At 38.7% G+C, this 19939-nt stretch overlaps 1 protein-coding gene across 2 annotated transcripts in view; it reads right to left on the bottom strand.

Moving 5' to 3' along the window:
- GRIP1 (glutamate receptor interacting protein 1) overlaps positions 1-19939 on the bottom strand; it is a 308983-nt gene that overhangs the window by 55227 nt on the left and 233817 nt on the right. For both annotated transcript variants that reach the window (XM_053978037.1, XM_053978036.1), the window contains exons 5-7: positions 18314-18397; positions 17406-17481; positions 15922-16067 (exon numbers count right to left, since the gene is read on the bottom strand). In XM_053978037.1, the coding sequence (XP_053834012.1) occupies positions 15922-16067; positions 17406-17481; positions 18314-18397 (306 nt within the window). The remainder of the gene's footprint in view (positions 1-15921; positions 16068-17405; positions 17482-18313; positions 18398-19939) is intronic.

The following is a 19939-nucleotide window of genomic DNA, read 5'->3' as shown; positions in this document are numbered from 1 at the left end:
ACCTTTAACTTTTACTAGGCCCCTTCCCTGCTCAAAAGCTGTATGAAATCACAATCTCTTAATTTATCTCTATTTTTCTTTTCATGTGCCTTGTTAATCTAAAACACAATCCGTCTACTGAACAATTTACAACACAAAAGCAACTTGGTAGATGATGCCTGTACAGAAAATCCTGTATCTCCTTCTCTGAGGATATTTTAAATATCTCTGAGTGCATTTTAAATAAGCCCAGGCCCTGCAACTTTATGCCTTTGTTACCTTGAGAAAGAATACCCCATATAAAATTCACCTGGCACTTAAAGAACTATTAAGAACTCAAAATCTCTACCCCTGATGGCAGCATATGGTTTCAGAACTTGGGAGTTTACAAGTACACCTTTATGCTTAGTTTGGCAATCTGAGCCTCAAATAGAACCTTTCCATTGAAGGATGGCTCCTGAAAACTGCCCTGAAACACTATATAGCATTAGTTTGATTGTGAAATGCTTGCAGAAGTCAGCAGCAATGGAATTCTTCCTGCATTTCATTCCAGGAATGGAACTTACAAATAATTATTTTTAAAAACTATCTTCCAAAATGAGACAGACCCCAAAAATGGTGCAAATAGTATGTCCTCTGCTGAGGCCCTGCAATACAAACCACTAATTTTTCTATGGCACTAAGCACAGATGAAATCAAAGAACCACTGAATCACAGAATTGTTTGAGTTGGGAGGGACCTTAAAAACCATTTAGTCCCAATCCCCTTCCATAAGCAGGGTCACTCTCCACTAGACCAAGTTGCTGAAAGCCCAATCCAATCTGGTCTTGCACACTTTCAGTTATGGAATATACGAAACTTCTCAGGGCCTGATAGACAGATACATGTGTCCAAAACAACTTCCCATACTTATTTTCTCCTCCAAGAAGGACAGAAAATAAAATGCACAAGAACTTTGGTATCTTCGAAACTCTCCATCTCTTGAATGATTCTGTGTCTGATTAATCACAACAAATAGAACAAATAAGGGCAACACAATCTGCATCTCAGCCTGCAAACTAAGATACAGCTGGTGTGCTGAATTTTACATCAGCCAACCTTGAAAGCATATCTGTAAATACACACTATAGATAATATAAAGAGCTGCAGTATCCATCAATTATTCCTATTTGACACAATTCCATCTAACAGGAACACTAATAATTAATATAGGATTGGATTATCTTTAAAAGTCTACAGAGAACAAAGCCCCTCACTGCTGTCACTTCAAGATGGGAACAAGCACTGCGAACACCCAAGCTCCCAAACTCTGCACTGAGCTGACAGTGCCCATCCGTCCAAGTCTCCACCAGACAGGACATCTCAGATAATGCCAAATGCTTCAGAGCAAAGGTGTGCCATGGATAGTTTGGACACCTGGATAAGAGAACAGTTAAGGCAAATAAGGACCAGTCAATGCTGTGTTAGTGAGACAGCTCAGCTTCCCCTGTCTCTCTATGCCACGGCGGTGGGAGCTGAGCAGCAGAGCCACATAAGCAAGATGCTGAGCCTGTGACAGCCACTCCTGCTTGTCAACAGGATGACTGACCCACGAACAGCCCCATTCCCACACGGCTGAGCTGCTTGGTGTACGCGAGCTGCACGACTGGACTTGCTCAGGGGTCCTCTGTACTGAAACATAACAACTTATACCTTCATGGTTACTTACTATTTACACGTGTTAGTGACCTCTGCACACAAGATAATTGCAGTCTCTGCCTTGGAAAGCTGACCTTGGGTGTGCTTCTGCTAACTTTGACATCAACTGATTTGGTTTGGTTGAACAGGCAGGAGTTTCAGACTAGTCTAAAACTCCTCTGCAAAGTCTATCAGGTAACTATGAACCAGAAGAAAAGAAAAATTAAACTGTACATTGTTGTTCAGAATGGATAATATGAATTTCTAATCCTACAAATGTGTACTATTGGTACCACTTTTCTCACCTGAAACTTTGGTCTCTTCAATAATCTGTGCTCTAGTACAGATAAAATTAAAAATAATTGATGCGTTGACACAGCCACATTATAAAAGGCTACCATGCAGAAGGTCGAGGCTGAGATCTGACCAGGAGGTTTTTGCACTGAGGTCAAGAGAGTTTTTCTGCTCTTAGAGGCTGCACAAACTTTGGCATGTTTGAGTCAGAAATAAATGAGTCAGAAAACAAGTTTATTAACTGCCTTCTCCTTCTGCTTTAGTACTGCCTCAGCAGCAGTTCAGCAAAAATATTTCAAAGAAACAGAGAAAGTAGTTTAGGTAAATTGCCCTTAAATCCAACACAGAAACCATGGTCCTAAACATAAACTCCTTCAACCCTCATTGCAAAAATAATCTAGGATTGCCTATATATTTCCAGCTTTTCCCTTCCCAGTACTTGTTCCAAAGAATACAGGAAGAGTACTTTAACAATACTAACAGTACTTAACAAAACTTAACAATAATACTGGGAGTATTCACACATTTAAAGCAAAAGAAAGCTTCTATATTCCCTGTTCTCTGCAGTATACATTTCCAGCAAAACCAGTTCCCCATATTTCTGCTCCCAAAATCCCAACTAAGCAATAACCTGTAGAAACTCAAGTGGCCCATAACTGTTATAGTCATAGCAATGAGAAGGGCATTCTATCATCTGCTACCTCAGCAGACAGCCTGCCAGCTTGCTGCCAGGGTCACCTTTGGCAAGGCTCCCATGTGGCTCCTCCTTTGCTGCAGGACAAGACATTTACCTCCTGCCAGAGCAGCTCCCACTGCCAGGTTTGGAGGGGCTCCAGATCCTCTCATGCCCCTGTCTGGTGACTTGTTTCTTTTTGAAGATGTTCCATTGCTCATATTTATAATTAAGCAATTAGTGAATTTATGTAAAGGAGAAACTGTGAAAAGCTTTTTTCATCTGTGTTTCTTTCCAGTCTGTTTGTTTGGTTTTTCTTTTTCTTTTACCAGTGAAATCCACACAAATTTACCTAAGGTCTTTGTAAAGACCTTGAAGAATTAGAGGTTATAGTGTTCAGAAAAAGGCTATTCCAAACAACACTGCAGAGCTGATAATAACAGAAAAACTGTGCTTATGCAAGGTGTAAAAAAACCCAAATGAGAAGTTGATTAAAATCTGCAGAATATCAGTATAAATCATCATTAAAATACATATACGCGAATAAAGATCAGAAGCGTCTGTTTACAAACAGAATGACATTAAAAGGAAAATATTACAGTCACCATGTGGGCACAAAGCACTTCAAACCTAATGATCCCCAGAATGAATATTGCCTAGATGTACTTATTTTTACCTTCCCTCTTTAATTAAATAAGTACATATACTTCCTTCTTCAAGAGCGTCATATGGAAGGTAGACAGTGAGTATTTAATGAGTAGGAACACTTCTCCTTTTTTTTTCCAAGCTCATGCCTTAATTACTAAACAGTATTCTCAATCTTCTCTGAGCATATGTGGTGTGGGAGAGCTGTTGTATGCTGCAGCCTCCGAGTATTCCCTACAACACATGTTTATTAATGATTTTCTCTTATAACCACACTTTAGAGCAGAGTGTTTTTTCCCCACTGTAGAGATAAACAAACATCAAAGAAATGAAGGCTGAAAGCATCCATTTGTCTGGAGAGGACATTTTAAGACACCTGTGTTGGGGTTCACTGCACCAAAATGCAGACCTCTGTAGGGCAGAACTGAAGTAGCTACACCTGAGCCTAAACTCTTTACAACCACCCAAGAAAACTGGCATTTGACAAATGTATTTCACCTGCCCCAGTTTAGGCATCTGCATCAAGATGAGATCAGCTTTTTTTAGAACATTTCTCTCACATGACTGTTTTTCAGATCATTTAGTACTATGCAGCAGGTAACTGTGGAAGGTAAAATGTATGCAATCATTCCAATTAAAATTTGTAATGTAACATATGCACCAAGGCATTTGAGTAAGGCTGCATGGGCATCTTAAATTCTTACATTTCTAATCCCTGAAGAGCTGAACTGAAAGGAACTTTGCAAAGACAAGAAAAACCTTCCCCCATATACACAATAAATCTTGAGTTTATCTTTAAAAATCTTTAAAATCTTGGGATCAACTGTGAGTCAGTTTATGAAAGTAGCCAAAAAGCCATTCCTCCAGCAAGGGAGATCTTAAAGAAGCACAGAAAGGACACACCCTTTCTTGTTTGCTTTCCCTTTGCAGCTGATTTCTAGTTTAAACATAGCAGCTGATGCTTCTCCCACATTCCATATCCAACTAAAGAATGACTGGAAGTACTGAGAAGACCAGCAGCATCAATACCTTGCCATGATTTATAAAATCAAATGCTGACATTTGAAATCTGGTCTGTTAGGTGAAAGACAAAAATTAAATAAAATTAAATGCAAGGTGACCGCTCATCCAACAGTTTCTCTGGCATGTTCAAGGGTACAGACTTCTGCTGTGATCTAGATCCAAAGTGAGATGACCTCTAAAACTTAGCACAGAATTGGCTATTTCATGTGTGTTCCCATGCTAATGCTAGGATACCAGAAGAGAAATACCTTAGCAAAGGGGTGAAGAGAAAATGGGCCTGGCATGTTCTTTTTTCATTAGTAGAAAGGAAAGGACTGAGTGGTAACTGGGTGTAATTAAACATTCTACACAGCGTAATTTTCAAGTAATCTGTATCAGTCAAGTCTTTGCAATACAAATCTTTTCTACACTTCAGATTTGAGTTGGCTGTAGAATCCCTAATCTTATGTTGACAAGAAAATACAACATTGACTTAGTGGTGTAAACAGTGCTTAATTAGCTTTTATGCTGGCAGAAGACATATTTGTTGGCATAAACCGGGTGTCCATTTGGTGAGAACTGGGGAGGGGAACAGAGAAACACAGGTTTTATTTCCCTTTAAGCAAAGCTTTTAAACATAGGACATGAGCTTTTTTTTTTGCCTTTAGTCCTATTTTAAATCCCAGCTGAAATCAGTTTAAGAAAGTCTTCTGACTGAGTCAAACACTCATTGTACAGATGAGCAACACCACTGGAAGTATAACGAGATCATGTTGTAAGATGTGGCAGTGGTGCAATTATCTTGAGGAACTATGCTGATTTCAAGATAAACCTGTTCACCTTTAATGTTGATTTTCCCCACTACCTACATTTACAGCTCATAGACCGTAGTAATGTCTTCTCTGAGCAGTATACATCTCCCAGGTGCTGAGTACTGGATGGTGTAGTCTCACAGGATGAGCTTCAGATCTCATTCACATGGGTTTTCCACTTCAACACCATTAACTGAGGTCATATTTAGGCAAAATATCTAAAAGTATTCATACTTTGAAATCCATCCCTTTTCAGCATAAATGTTCTGTGAAATGATTAATGAACCATTAACCTTACTGTAAAGGAACAAAAATCTGCATCCCATTTTAACCTCTTAGATTATGCCTGGTACAGGTGTTCAAGCAAATGACCTGAGGGACTCTTGGGTTTTTTTTCCCCTTGACCTAACCTGTCAGGCACAGTCTGGATGCATCAGACCCATGAAAAAAAGTCAAGAAGATTCCAGGTTTTTTAAAATGCCTCCCCTCAGGGAAAGTCTTGGGAGATATTTAGTGTATTCCTCTCCCTGGAATGGAGGCAGGATTGGTGCCTTTCTGCTGTTACTTCCTTAGAGATGGGCCCTTTTTAAAGACAGGTTCTGGGATTACAGCACAAATTCTCTCTAGTATAAAGAAAATCAGATCTGTCTCTTAGTCTCACAGATGACTGCAATGGCACTAACACAAATCTGGGGCTGTATTTTTTTTTAATTGGATTTTTTTTTCTGATTACAGAGTTTCTCTTGCTTTGAATTGCATGCCACATACAAAAGATCCTTTAATCTCCACAAAACTTAATTATCACCATTTCTGTAAAACTTTCACCTCTGCGCTCTGAATTTAAATACTGCAGCTACCTGCTTAATTTTTTTTCATACAAGCACAAGCCAGGATACCTCATTAGACTGTTATCATAGTCTCTGTTGAAAGGCATGCTAAGTAACTTACTGACCCACTTCCAGCTGACCAGAGCTATGAGCATGAGGTAGAGGTGCCAATTCTCTTTCACCCTGCATTTCATGGTGTACCTGGATAGCCCTCACGTGAAGTAGAAAGATTTGATCAATCCTTTATTTCCCATCTTTTACTAAGTGTCTGTGAGAGTTATTTGCTCCTTTGTTCTGCTTTCTTGAAGCCTGGATGGTGGACAGGAGAGATTACTACAAGAATCTTCTCCTTCCATCATTTGTCTTTAATTACTTATAAAAAGAAGCAAAATAGCATATTTTTAAGAGGTAGACACTGCTTCCATTTGAGGATCTAAGCCCCTGAATTAGCATCATGAGACCATGTGCTTTGTAAAGAGATACTAACACAGATTAGCAAGGGTCTTCTTTAATGAATGTCCATCATTAAATACATTTGATATTTCAGACTGATTTCTTGTAATTGTAGACTATTTACATTAACTGTGAACAAATACAGGTTTCACCTTCCTGACAAGTCTTCGAAGACAAATTTTTCCATTACTCTCAGAACTCAGTAAGTAAAACAGTATTTTCATACATGAAGTGGAACTCCTCCCCCTTCCTAGTTATTTATGACAATTAAATTGTACCCTTAATTTTCTGTTTCAGGGACATCTCATTTCACCTTTACAGTTTTTTTCCTCCCATACAAAGCAATGTTTATTAAGCTGCTTTTAATAAGGTCATAGCTTTAAAAGCACTTGAGATAAATTTTAATTAGACCTGTTAGAGTAATTTGTAACTTATATGGTTCAGCTAAACTCCTTTTATTTCTCTTTAAGGATGATCAAGAAGTTTGTAAAGAAAGAAATACCTGTAAGATTTATGAAATCCTTGTAAAAGATGACAACTCCTCCCTTCTGCAATCACCTACTAGCAAGATGGCTATTAAACTGCAGCAGCAAATCACAACCAGACAGAGAAAAGGTATCAGGCAAATAGACTTGAGAATCATGGAAATAATACTTTTCTGATTAAAACATCTTGGTTTTAACTGCTTGTAACTTACAACTTGACCACAGTACAAATATTTGTTGTGACTTTTTCTTATAATGGTTACTTTTCTCATACTGTACTTTTTTCTCTCCCCTTAGTTGTTTTAGCTGAAACAGTTCATTAGGAAACCCCAGAGTTTGCCTCACCTACCCTGCCCTTCCCCCTGAAAATTCTATAGGCTTTATATGGAAAATTCATGTTCCCTATATGTCTTCTCTACCTGACAGATCTGGCACTGAGAATCAAGAGCTAAGAGGAGAGAGAAGGACCTTTTGGGCAAGAAGGGGAGGAACTGATGTGAGCAGGTTATTGATCCATAAAGAAGCTGCAGAACAAGAAACTTGGGAATGGTTTGCTAAGAGATGGGGACAAGAGAAAGGGCTAAAGAAGGACAGGCATGTAAACTGCAAAAGGCCTTTAAAAGAGAGAAATCAGCAGTGTGAGAGAAATGTATTGGAAAATTACTTAAGCCTTACTTGGCAAAAGACAGCAGAAAAAACTGGGCTGTAAGGAGAGGGAATAGCATATTGGGGATTTAGGACCTTCTAGAAAAGACGACTCAAACTAGGTCAGTAGAGAAAGGAAAAATCAAGCAGCTCCTGGGAAAAAGACAATAAAGCCGCCCAGAACCAGGATAAGAACAAAGAATGGAGGAAAGAAGCATCATGCCTCCATTAAATAGATAGGAAGGAACGTGGGATCCAGAACTGTTGCGGTTGTTCTCCACTTTCAGCAAACGCCTTCGAAACTCTGTGGTCATGTGTGTGTATCAAGACTTTTCTGGTCTCCAGGAATCAATCACATGTGCACTGTGCTGGACAGCTGGTCTGATAATGCTCCTAACAAAGAGCAGGCTGGTGGGCTTAGTGACTCTCACTCTTTTCAGGAACTATTCTGGTATGGGCGTCAGAAACTTGAAGATTTTCTGACAGAGAAACCCAGGTAATGGTACATAAAAATGTGTCAACGCTGTTAAGGATGTAAGCTTACACAGGTACTGGTAAATGACAAACTGAGAGTTGCTTATGCAACCCAGAGGTACCATTCACTGGAAAGAAAAATCTCTTTTCTTACAAGGCCCTGTTCCACACCTCTTTCACTACTCAGCAGTCCTCACAATGAAATGTGAGCAGTCCTCACAAATGTGCTACCCATAGGTGAAAGCACCACAAGTTTTGAGGAGCTAACAGTGAATGAGTTGGGTAGGAGGTGTGCAAGGCATAACTAAAAGGTAAAGAAGGTTACTTAACATGGAGGGAACACCTGACTGCTGCTTTTAAGTATCAGATTATATCACAAATTCTGTAAACGCTGAAAGGTACCAACAGCATTGGTCAACAATTGCAAGCATTTTTTAATTTCTTTCTATTCTTGATCACACGAAAAACTGATCAATCAAGAACTGGTTTTTGAATTTCAATTTGAACTTGAATCCAGCCCCAAAAGGTGGATTTTTTAAACCATAATGCCTATTTACCTTAGGTTTCCATGTTACCCCATTTATCTCAAGAGGTGTTAAAAAAGGTATTTATATTTCCTTTAGAGAAGATAAGTAGATTGAAGCAGCTAAGGAAGCAGGAACTTAAAACAAACTGATCAGTATAAATCATCTTACAGGGTCATGATAAGACTAAGTGAAGTCTGCACAACATATTTAGCATGAGAGACAAAGGATTAAAAGGAATTCTTCCTATTGTAAAAGAGCAAAAAGTTCTGAAAGGCAGAAAACTGGATAGCAGAAAAAAATGACAAGCCTCGGGCTTCTCATGCCAAGGGTAAATGATATCCCACACTAGATGAAATCACAGGATCATAGAACGGCTTGGGTTGGAAAGGACTTTAAAGATCATCTAGTTCCAACCCACCTGCAGGAATTCCTTCCACTAGATCAGGTTGCTCAGAGTTCCATCCATCCCGGTCTTGGACACTTTCAGGGATGGAGCATCTACAACTTCTCGGGGCTACTTGTTCCAGTGCCTCAGGATTTCTTCCTTATATCCAAACCTACTTTCTTCCAATTTGAAGCCATTATGCTTTGTCCTGTCACTACAAGTCCTTGTAACAAGACTCTCTCCATCTTTCTTGTGGGCTCCCTTCAGGTACTGGAAGGCCACAATTAGGTCACCCCAAAACCTTCTCTTTTTCAGGCTGAACAAACCCAACTCTCTGAGCCTTCCCTCACAGGAGAGGTGCTCCATCCCTCTGTCATCTTGGTGGCCTCCTCTGCACTTGATCCAACATGTCCATGTCCTTCCTGTGCTGGGGACCCCAGAGCTGGATGCAGTACTCCAGGTTGGGTCTCACCAGAGCAGAGCAGAGGGGCAGAATCCCCCCCCGGCCCTGCTGCCCACGCTGCTTTGCATGCAGCCCAGGACACGTTTGGCTCTCTGTGCTGTGAGTGCCCATGGCTGGGTCATGTCCAGCCTCTCCTCCCCCTGCACCCCCGAGTCCTTCTCAGCAGGGCTGCCCTCGATCTGTTCATCCCCAGCCTGTGCTGATACCAGGGTTTGCCCCAGCCCAAGTGCAGCACCTCATACTTGATCTTGTTAAACCTCATGAAATTTCCTCAGGCCCATTTCTTGAGTTTGTCCAGGTCCCTCTTGATAGCATCCTGTCCTTCAGGTATGTCAACTGCACCACTCAGCTCAGCTCAGTGTTACCTGCCAGTTTACTGAGGATGCACTCAATCCCTTCATCTGTGTCATTAATGAAGATATTAAATAACACTGGTCCTCTGAGGGACACCACTTGTCACTGATGCCCATTGGGACTCTGAGCCAATAACCACTATCCTCTGGATGTGACTGTCCAATTTCTTATCCATCTAACAACAGTACACTCACTGAATCCATATCTCTCCAGTTTAGAGCTAAAGATGTTGTGGGAGACTGTATCAAAAGCTTTACAGAAGTCCAGAGATATGACATCTGCAGCCCTTCCCCTGTCCACTGATATAGTTACTTCATCATAGAAGCCAATAGTTTGGTCAGGCAGGACCTGCCCTCGGTGAAGCTGTGCTGGCTGTCTTGAACCACCTCCCTGTGCCTTAGCACAGCTTGCTAGCACTAGAGAGAGAAAAGGTATTTATTGTATATTTCCATGGCTGACTGTTAGTTTATACTGGTATCCCTGATGCAGGCATCTGGCACCAACAGCAGAACATATCATGTGTTTGATAAACAAGTAAACTGCACAGTAAGATGAGACTAATGTGCCATAGCATGCAGATTGAAGTATCTGCTCAGTGAATGTGAATCACTCGTTAGCCTCCACGAGAGACAGAAAAATCCCATGTGTTTTACCTAGTGACACATCTGTGAGTGGATATTTCTGGAACTGTTAGAGTTATGTCTGTGTTATCTTTTGCAGTAAGAAAGATCCAATACACATGGAATGACCTTGGGACTCAGTTTTTCTCCTTGAGATCTGCATATTGCCTGAAGCACTCAAACTGTGGCTGGATTAGGGCCTCAGGAAAAACACCAGGAAATTAATAACTTTGCATTTAGACAAGGATCTGGGCAGTGGCTTCTATAAGCCTGTGGTTACACACTGAAGACAGAAATAAAATTCAAAATGAATAGCTGCATAAAAAGGTTATTATCTCTCCTGTGGCTCTTGTGACTATACTGCATGCACACCTCTCTGGACAGTGGCTGAGCAGACAGTCTCACTTTTGACATTTCCCAAGTGGAACACTCAACATTTGACTTGCAGCATTGTCTTGTAACATAACTTGTGTATGTGTTTGTGTAGCAGTATTTAAAGTAATGTTTCAATTAACACAGCTATTATGACCTTTGTTTTGCACATTAATTTTCATTCTATCTGTCTCTGTCACAAGAAAACCTCTTCAAAGTTTTAAGCAACTAATTCATACTTAGAATTTCAAGGGATCTAAATCTATCACCCTGAGATAACCAGGAAACATGAAGTTGCAGTCAAATGCTAGAGTATGTTAACCTATCTGTTCCGTAAAAACCCAATATGAGACAAAAGAAATGTAAATTTTAAGTTTGTAAAGCAACAGAAAGAAAAAGGCAGTGTGGAATCCTACAGGGTTCCTGACTTTTACTTCAACTTTCAAGGTCTTGCAACATTTGTAAGACTTATGAAGACCTTAAGTCAGTCCTTGGAGTCTCTGGGGCTTCTGTTCCTTTGGGCTTGTAAAATCTCTAGCTTCTAAGGGTCTCCACAGCTCTGGATGCACTTGAGTGATATTGCTTTATGAAACTTAAGGGTCAGCCCATAAATTCTTTTTTCTCCTCTGTTTCTTGCCTTCTGCAAATTACTGAAAGTCTACACTAGACTGCAGATTATCTCACCTGATCTTTAAACTGTGCAAATTTTCTATCCCTAGTGCTCTTCAGGGAGAATTGCTAAAATGTGAGGCAGGTTTCTTTAAATACACATTCATAAGATCATTACAGTACTAATTAATTAATTAGGTTATTTTAATGGGTGACCTTGAAGAGGCAAAAGCCTTGGATGAGGCTAGCAAAATTATTTACTAGCAAATGTCTACATCAATAATCCCCTTTCTAGAAAGTTCTATCAGTGTTAAACATTGAGTTCAGAAAATAGAGTGCTTTGCTCTAGTTAAAATCAAGCAGTTCTGTGTTAGGGTGACTCTGGTAGATTTGCATCAGAAAACAAGCTGACTATTTCTGTTTGTAGAGAAAGTTTACAGGGTGCCACATTCCAGCAAATCTATTCTGGCTCAAATAAGAGCAAGAACTGTTAAAGAAGCCAGGGAAACATATAGAATTTGAAAGTGCAATATGTTCCCTGAACACCATAGAGTGGCTTGAACTCTATGAACAAACACCCATTGAAGAGATAAGAGAGAAAGATGTTGTGTCTCACAAGTACAAACAACTAAAAAAAAAACTTCTTTTGTGCCAAAGTTCTGGCAAAAGCTATTAGTTTTGTTTAACTACAGTATCCTTGATTCAAAGATTGACCCAGCATAAGCATCCAAGACTTAAAAAGTAGGTTGCTCAAAGGATCATCAACAGCCATTTATGAACTAGAGTTACATAAAAATTGCCAATATTTAAACTCAAGGTAGTCATTACCTTTGAACTTGTCTGATTGCTCCCTTTCAGAGAAAATATGGAAGGTTACCCAAGCAGATGCAACCCCAACTATAGAGACAACACAGAGCCCAGTGGCATCTTGGCAGATCTTTGAAAACCTGAAGGGAAACTGCATCTCCTCAGCTTCAATTTACTGATAAACTTTTATTTCTTGTTTCAGACAAAGGCACTGTGAATCTTTGTTTGTAGCTTGTTATTATTTTAACTCTCACTCTCACTGTAACTCTAGCTGTGAGCAGTTAATTATGATACTTCATCTGACCACTGCATAACAGTGAGAATTTCAGTCTCCCCAACCTAACTTTATAGCTTGGAATTAATATTTTTTATTTGATTGCCACAGGAGAGGATTCAGGTTGTAAAATTATCTTGACAGTGGCAGCAAGTCACTGCCAGCTATCATCTTGCCTCTACTTCTTCCTCCTCAAAATGTGGGCTCAGGTCTAATCATAGGGCACAGAGAGCTGCACTACACAGACCTCTCCCACCACTAGATGAAAATAGGTGATCCACATGACCAGAAAGTTTGGACACTTAAGGTGTAAGGATTACAGAGAAAACTAATAAAGCCCATAAAGATCATGTTAATTCTACACAGTTTTGTGTAGAGTGAGTCACCATATACATGTTCTTTGCAAACACCAAAGTGCAGCATTATTAAAGCATCACAAGTTAAAAAACACAGGCAGTTTCCTCTAAGATCAACAAGAAAGGTAAGCAATGATAGTGCTTCAACACTGGACAACGTGTTTTGGAAAAGACAAAGACATTTGGAAGACTGCATGCTCCACAACTTCAAATGTAACTTTTATCACATTATAAAATACTTTCTCAGAAATTAGGCAAATTTCCCAGTTTTCTTCAGGGATTATCTTGGTATTTTCAAACTCCTACTATGACAAAGTCTCTTTGAAACTACACAGCAGTACACTCCACATAACAACCTGGAAATATTTTCAGAAGAGTCTAAAAAAAAATTCTCTTCCAAGAAGCTGAATTGACAAGTTTATTTCCTAGGACCCAGCAGAGCACAAGACTTCAGGATGTACTTAAGCAAGCACAGGTATAACCCCAGAGTTCAACAGGAACAGCCACATGTCTTGCATTATATACACACTTGATTACCCTGCACAGAATCCCTTGATGCTTTTTTTACTCGTTTGTCTAGGGTCCAGAAACAATAAAATGTACAAGCTTCCCAAGTGACCTCTTGAAGACTTCAGCTGGGAGAACTAAACTTTGAGAAACACAGCACCTTTGAAACAGCTTATGCTTACAGGAGTAAGAAAAGTCAGTTACACACTACAGGACTGTAGTTGAAAAATAGTTCAGGATTATTTTCTTCATCTAGTAAAACCATTTCAAATCAACTTCCAATTTCATGCCATCAGAATGTATTTTGTGGCTCTTTCCAGTTCTGGCCACACAGAATGCTACTTTACAGGATATTACCATCACTAACAGAAGAGAAGATATTAAAGCAAAAACTGCTACAATTATATCTCTAGGAGTACTATATTCTACTGAAAGCTTATACCATGAGGACCCTACAGAATACACTAGACTTCTGTGTAACTTTTGGATTGTTTCTGCCCCCTTCAACAGGCTAACCTACTAATCAAGCATCAGTTATTGATAAGTCACCTTACCCAATACTCTTCCTTTGTTTTAGCCTATTTTCAAATTCTCATCAACCCTTAGACAGCATTACAAACAGTTTATGGGTAACGTAAGAGTTGAGAAAAAAGACTAACATTTCTATAATTTTAAAATTTCTCTTCATGACTCATGTTCTCCCCTTCACGTTACTCCCAACTTTGACTTTCCTGCTCTTGAGCAGAACTAAGAGAAAATTCAAATCAGAAAAGGTTTCCTGGGTCAGGATTCAATGGATTAGGATGAATGATTTTCATTGATTTTCCTGCCTTTGCACCATGGTCATAAAATAGCTGCACAAGAGAGCTTCCCAACAAAATTTTTTGTTCACACCACTGCTAAAATACTATGTAGGGCACGCAAACTGGAAAAAAATTCAAAATCTCCTGGGGGCTAGGTAATATCACAATGCATTAGAAGGCAGTCTACTGGTTCCCTCCTTATTTCTTCTTGCAGACTGTGCTGGACCACCAGTGTTTGATTTCCTTTTCCTTCTTTCCTTCTGACTCCACAAGTCTCAGGTTCTTCTACCTCCTTTAATTTCTGTTGGATAATACACTCATTGCCAGGAAGGCAGGAATGGTAAATCCAGATTTGGTGCTGAGAACAAAAAGGAGTTTATTCACAGAGAAAATGACACAAAGAGACTGATTGCTAGGTGCTGCCTATAGAGTTACAAGCCTGAAATTTCCATTAAGTTCTGTATCCTCCTGAACTGAGCTTTATCCGGATAGTACTGAAAAGAAGGTTTCTGCCTTGAACAAGCTGCAACTTAGGACACAACAGAGTATTTCATCATGTGGTCTCCTCCTTACACAAACCTCCAAAGATGTCCAAAAGATCCTCAGTGAAATGGAGGCTTACTCTCCCCCTGGGGTATACAAGGAAAATGGGCATGGGAGGTTTCTCTGAAATGAAAGTTTGCTGGGAACTTTGTCTACAGCCAAGGGTTCATTTTAGAAAAAGTGGAGTAGAAAGAATATTGATATAACTGTGATGATAGACAGGATTTGGTCATCTATCGTCTTTCGAAGAAAAAGAAGAAACAAATGAAAATACCTAAATTCTAGTTCTCCTCAGAAGATAGAGCTCATCTGAGCCGTCTCCAGCTTTCTGGACATGAATCTGTACAACTGTCCATCAGGCCTGCCAGACACTACAAAACCTGCCACTTCAATTCTTGACAGTTAAGTAAACAGAGACATATATTGTAATAAAAAAAGAGAAATCTGTTTCTCAGAGAAGAATAAAGAGGGCTGTTCCAGAATAAGCAAATATCCAACATTATTCTTTTCAGTATTAATCTTTTCCAAGGCTTTGAAGTTTGACAGTACTGTTTCACAAATCCCTAGGAGGCTACTTTACTGCTAGGCTAGAAACCTGACTGTGGAACTGAGCAGAAAAAGAAGTGAAAAATCTCCAAACAGACAAGAAATATTTCAGTCCGACTAGTGAGTATTTCTGTTTCTTGCTGCTATGAATTTTCTGTCTCTTGAAAAAAATTGAGGGGATGTGACAATTTCCAAAACAAATGGAAACAAATAAATTCAAAATATCTTGTTAAAAATCATCTGGTCTACTTGACTTCCCAAAAAAGCCTCCCATATTTTCAGTGAGTTCAATCAAAGTTTGTGTAACATGTAAGCTCATTTTTCAAGCCATGATTTGCCACCTCTGTATTTCTTAAGAAAATTTCTTTTCCCTATTCTTTTCTCTGTGGCAGTCTTGTGACTTTTTAATTATGTCTTGTCCAACTAGCAGCACTGGCAAAAGGCAAAAGAATTCTTGTTAGATCAAGTATTCTCCTCCTTCATGTGACAGAAATGCTTACACTTCATTAACCTTTATTATAAACTAGTCACTGGAAAAGTTACTTTGCTAGAATCCACACTATGGTTTCAGCCTACAAACCACGGAATTGTCAGAATGCTAAATTACAGTAAAATACTGCTCACCTCCTTATGAACCCAAGATTAATGATACAATGCAGAAGGGAATAGCAGTGCTATTAGGAGCATAACAGGTCACAATCATTTCTAAAATAGCTCATGGAGAACAGGCAGCAAAATATCACGGATGGCTCCCAGTATTACAGCCCCACTTCCTATCCCACAACCTACCCATCACTGAGACATCGTATTCAACCAGCAGAGTCGCCTCCTGCCCGCACTGTTTGAGAATACTCATGGCTTCAGCATGTGTTGTTCCCAGCAGTCGGATCCCATCAACACTCAGCAGCCTGTCCCCAGGTTTGATTGTGCCCTCTCTGAAGGGAGAAAAAAGGAGTGATCTTTGTCAGTGTAAGGTAAATTGATTTGGAGATAATACCATTTTTATGCAAAGCAATTCTCTTGAACCCTCCCTGACATCCATCCCTCTTGCCTTAACACTTAACATTTACTTTGACAGCGAGAATGATCAGAGGGCGCAGTGGAAAGGAAATTGCTTTAATTGGAAAGTCAGTGACTGGAAAACAGCTTACCACACAGTGAAATAATCAAGTCACGTTAAATTGCATCTAAGTATAGCTTCTGCTCAACATATGCTTTCTTTCTACCTTGTCCACACAACTCTGTTTTCATACATACATAAACACATCCTCCTCCAATATTTTCCTAAAAATAAACATAAGGTGCAAACACATGGGTGCTGAAACAGATTGCAAAATATGAATGTCCATTTATGGATTTTCTTTAAAAATATCTTTTACTTGCATAATTCCATTGTTCCTTTCTTCCTCCCTAGAGGTGATTCAGCTCTAAACCTAAAATGCTGTCTCCTAAGCATATCTCATAACCTATTCAGAATTATAATAGAAAATTAAATACTAACACTGTCAGCTTAAGAATCATGGAGAAAAAAAAAGGAAACCAGGGGATGAGGGAGAGAAAAAAGTGTGGGAACAGAAGAAACGCTCTCTTGAAACATTTTCTTCTTAGTTTCCAAGGTCAAAAATGTCAGCATAGGCCACAGGTATCAATTTGCTTTAAAGAAACTGCCCTTTGAGTTTCTTTAATGGTTTAAGGACACAAATGCCATTTTTGAAAATACAGTTTGTACATAAAAATAAAGTGAATATTCTTTCTTTATATATATATATATACGCAAAATAGTATTATATACAAAGATAGCCAAAACATAAATCTGTACTCAGAAGTTTTCTAGGTAAAGTTATGAGTGACCTCACAGATATGTACAAACATCTTAATAGAATAATACAACACTAAAACTGGTCACAGTATTATTCTGAACCACAAGAGAAAAAGACTGTGGTGTTAAGAGTATAAAAAGCATAATTAAGAGCTACATCAGATTGGAAAAAAAATGTGCCCTGACCTATTGCAGGAATTTATTCTAATTATTTTAGGTGCAAGATTCTAAATTAAAGTACACACACACCATAATGTGCCAAGCCTCTGTGGTTGCCCATTACTATTGCTGCAGTTGTTATTATTTCTATTACGACAATTAAAGACAAACCCATGAATTTCAAAAGACTGTATTTAAATGCATCTATTTCACTCAAAATCTTAACTTCTGTCCCAAATAGTTCACCTTTCTCTATTTCTCTTTCACATGAATTCCAGAGAAAGATGAATTGTACCTGTCAGCAGGCCCTCCAGGTCTGACACATGTTACTACTACAGGACGAGATTTATTTCTGTCATCATGTGCTCCACCTAGAAAGGAAAAAGTCAGAGAAACTGTACCTTCATTTTATGCTTTTTATGAAAGCTCATTTCCAAAAGGCAAGCCTACATCTTGTTGCATGCACCTTCACAGATGGGCTAAAAAAATCAAAAAATGGCCAAGCCATTAATATGACCCTCCACTGAATTTTACATAAATAAAATAAACTTACCCTATGTATAGATGAATCTTTAAAAAGATTTCTATGGGGGAATTCTTACTAAATGAATTTTTTTTTCTTAGAACCTTCACTCTGAAAATGTGATCTCAGTGTGAACACATTGTTCTGCAATGTTTGCAGCACAGAGAAAAAAAATCTGTACTTTATGTATACTCAGAATAATGAGTGACCACTAATAATTTATGTATTAAATAAAAAAGACATTTTCCCTGAAGAAAATAATAATTCATTATTGGAGTATATTAATTAATAGCCGCATCTTTTTTTCTGTTCTCCAAGTCAATGATATTTTAGTTGTACAATTCAGACTACCAGCAGTATTAATCAAATTTCACGCCTAATATATAAATTTTTTTTTTTAAGAACGATGAGCTTCCTGGTGATTTCAGTGGTAGCAAAATCTGGTGTTATGTGACCAGAGTTTGTCATGTTTCCTTGACTTTAAGTTGATTACTTAAAATTCTTCCATAAACAAAAATTAGAGCAGCTCATAAAAGCAACACATGAGGGTATGAAAAATGCAATGTATTGATTTTTACAAACTGTAAGCCATAAATCTTGACGTATTTCTGAGTGCTTCAAAAACTTATCACTTTTATTTAAACAAGAAAATACAGAGTTCAAACTCAGCAATAACTCACCTCTTATTACAAATCCAAAAGTGTTCCCCTCTTTATGTAAAGTAACTTCCACAGTTCTAAAGATGAGACCTGATCCTTGTACAGCTAAAAGAAAAAGAATCCAAACCGTAATGGTTATTATTTTTCTAATTATACACAAGATTCACACCTTTTCTAACTTTAGATAGATATTGAGTCACACAATTGGAAAGACTCAATTACAGAACACTCAGACTGAAAACCTGTAATTAAACAGAACTCATCCCCTTTTTGAGAGAATTCTGGGCTAGATATTTTGCAGAGTGACAATGGTTTGGAAAAAAGACACAGATGCATATAACAGTTGAGGAATTTGAGTCTTACTGTTTAAATTATGGCATAATTTTGCTTTTCTTATAGTTACAGAAGAGTGCTAGAAAACATGGAAATACACAGTGAGACAAAAATGACACTAAATTGTTAAGAGTACCTATTAAGCTTCTTGTTTAGCTATGAAAACATTTGTTTTTGTCACTTAGAGAGAAGACAATTGAGATTCTTAGGGTGTTTCTCTGATCTTAGGTTACTAGATTACAATGCATAATGCATTTTATTATCATAAGGACTTTTTATTCTTTTTTTTTAATGTAGCACGCTCCCTTATAATTGGTGAATTAGTAAAAAAGTTCTCTGGCTTCTAGTTGAGTCAGTATTTTCTCTGCAAGTACTGAAGAACTGGTGTACAGCTGGACTAGAAGGTGAGAAGCTTAATGCACAGACCAATGCATTTGGATGTGATAATCCACTTTACAGAATTTGAAACCACTGCTGTTAAGAGACCAGCAGACAGTTTGCTATTAGCTTTTGCAGGAAAAACTTTGGCAGGGTCTAAGAACTCTATTTTCCAATGGGAAAAGGACTCTGTGCAAAATCACATGCACTCACACTTTCCACCTTCCAGTCAAATACTGCAAACAGTACAAACATACATAAAATTAAAAAAAAATCAAAACCAAACCAGCCCAGCTCTATAAAATACATACTCTGTGAGCAGCGGAACTAATGAAAACTTGTGCCATTTAATGTTCCTGCCCGCAATAACCAGAGTTACCCTGTCAGGATACCCTGAGGGGGCAATGGATGCCACAGGCTACCCTGTGTGTGCTGCCAATCATGAGGCATCAGGAAGAGCAGAGGGCACTCAGTGCTCTGTGTCCCTGTCTCTGAGGACTCCCTGGCTCCCGACTCACTCAGGTGCTTATTTCCAGGAGATATACTGTATGTAATGTACTTTTTTGGGAGTTTTTCAGTCCCTATTAAAAAAGTTACTGTAGGGAACCAGGAGAACCACCCAGTGAAATTACGCAAATCTCATTTTTGTCAAGAAAACAGGTGAAAGACAGCCCTCCAGAGCACTGCTGTGTGCTGCAGTAATTCCTGCTACATCTTGAAGATCACCACTGTGTTATTGAGTCCATGTGGTTGTTTTCTTTTCAGTTAGAAACATTTTACTGAGTAAAAAAAAATTAATTATGAGGAGAAGACAACTGTTGTCTTCATTCCTCTTGACAGAAAGTGGCCTTGCATATAGTTCATGATGAATCCACACTTCCCCATTTGTTTGGTGTGTCCTGTAACTTCCACTGGGGAGAGGTGAAACTCACAGTT

Source organism: Vidua macroura, chromosome 5 (genome assembly GCF_024509145.1).
Source record: "Vidua macroura isolate BioBank_ID:100142 chromosome 5, ASM2450914v1, whole genome shotgun sequence".
Lineage (NCBI taxonomy): Eukaryota > Metazoa > Chordata > Aves > Passeriformes > Viduidae > Vidua > Vidua macroura.
This window is presented reverse-complemented; position numbering and strand designations above follow the sequence as displayed.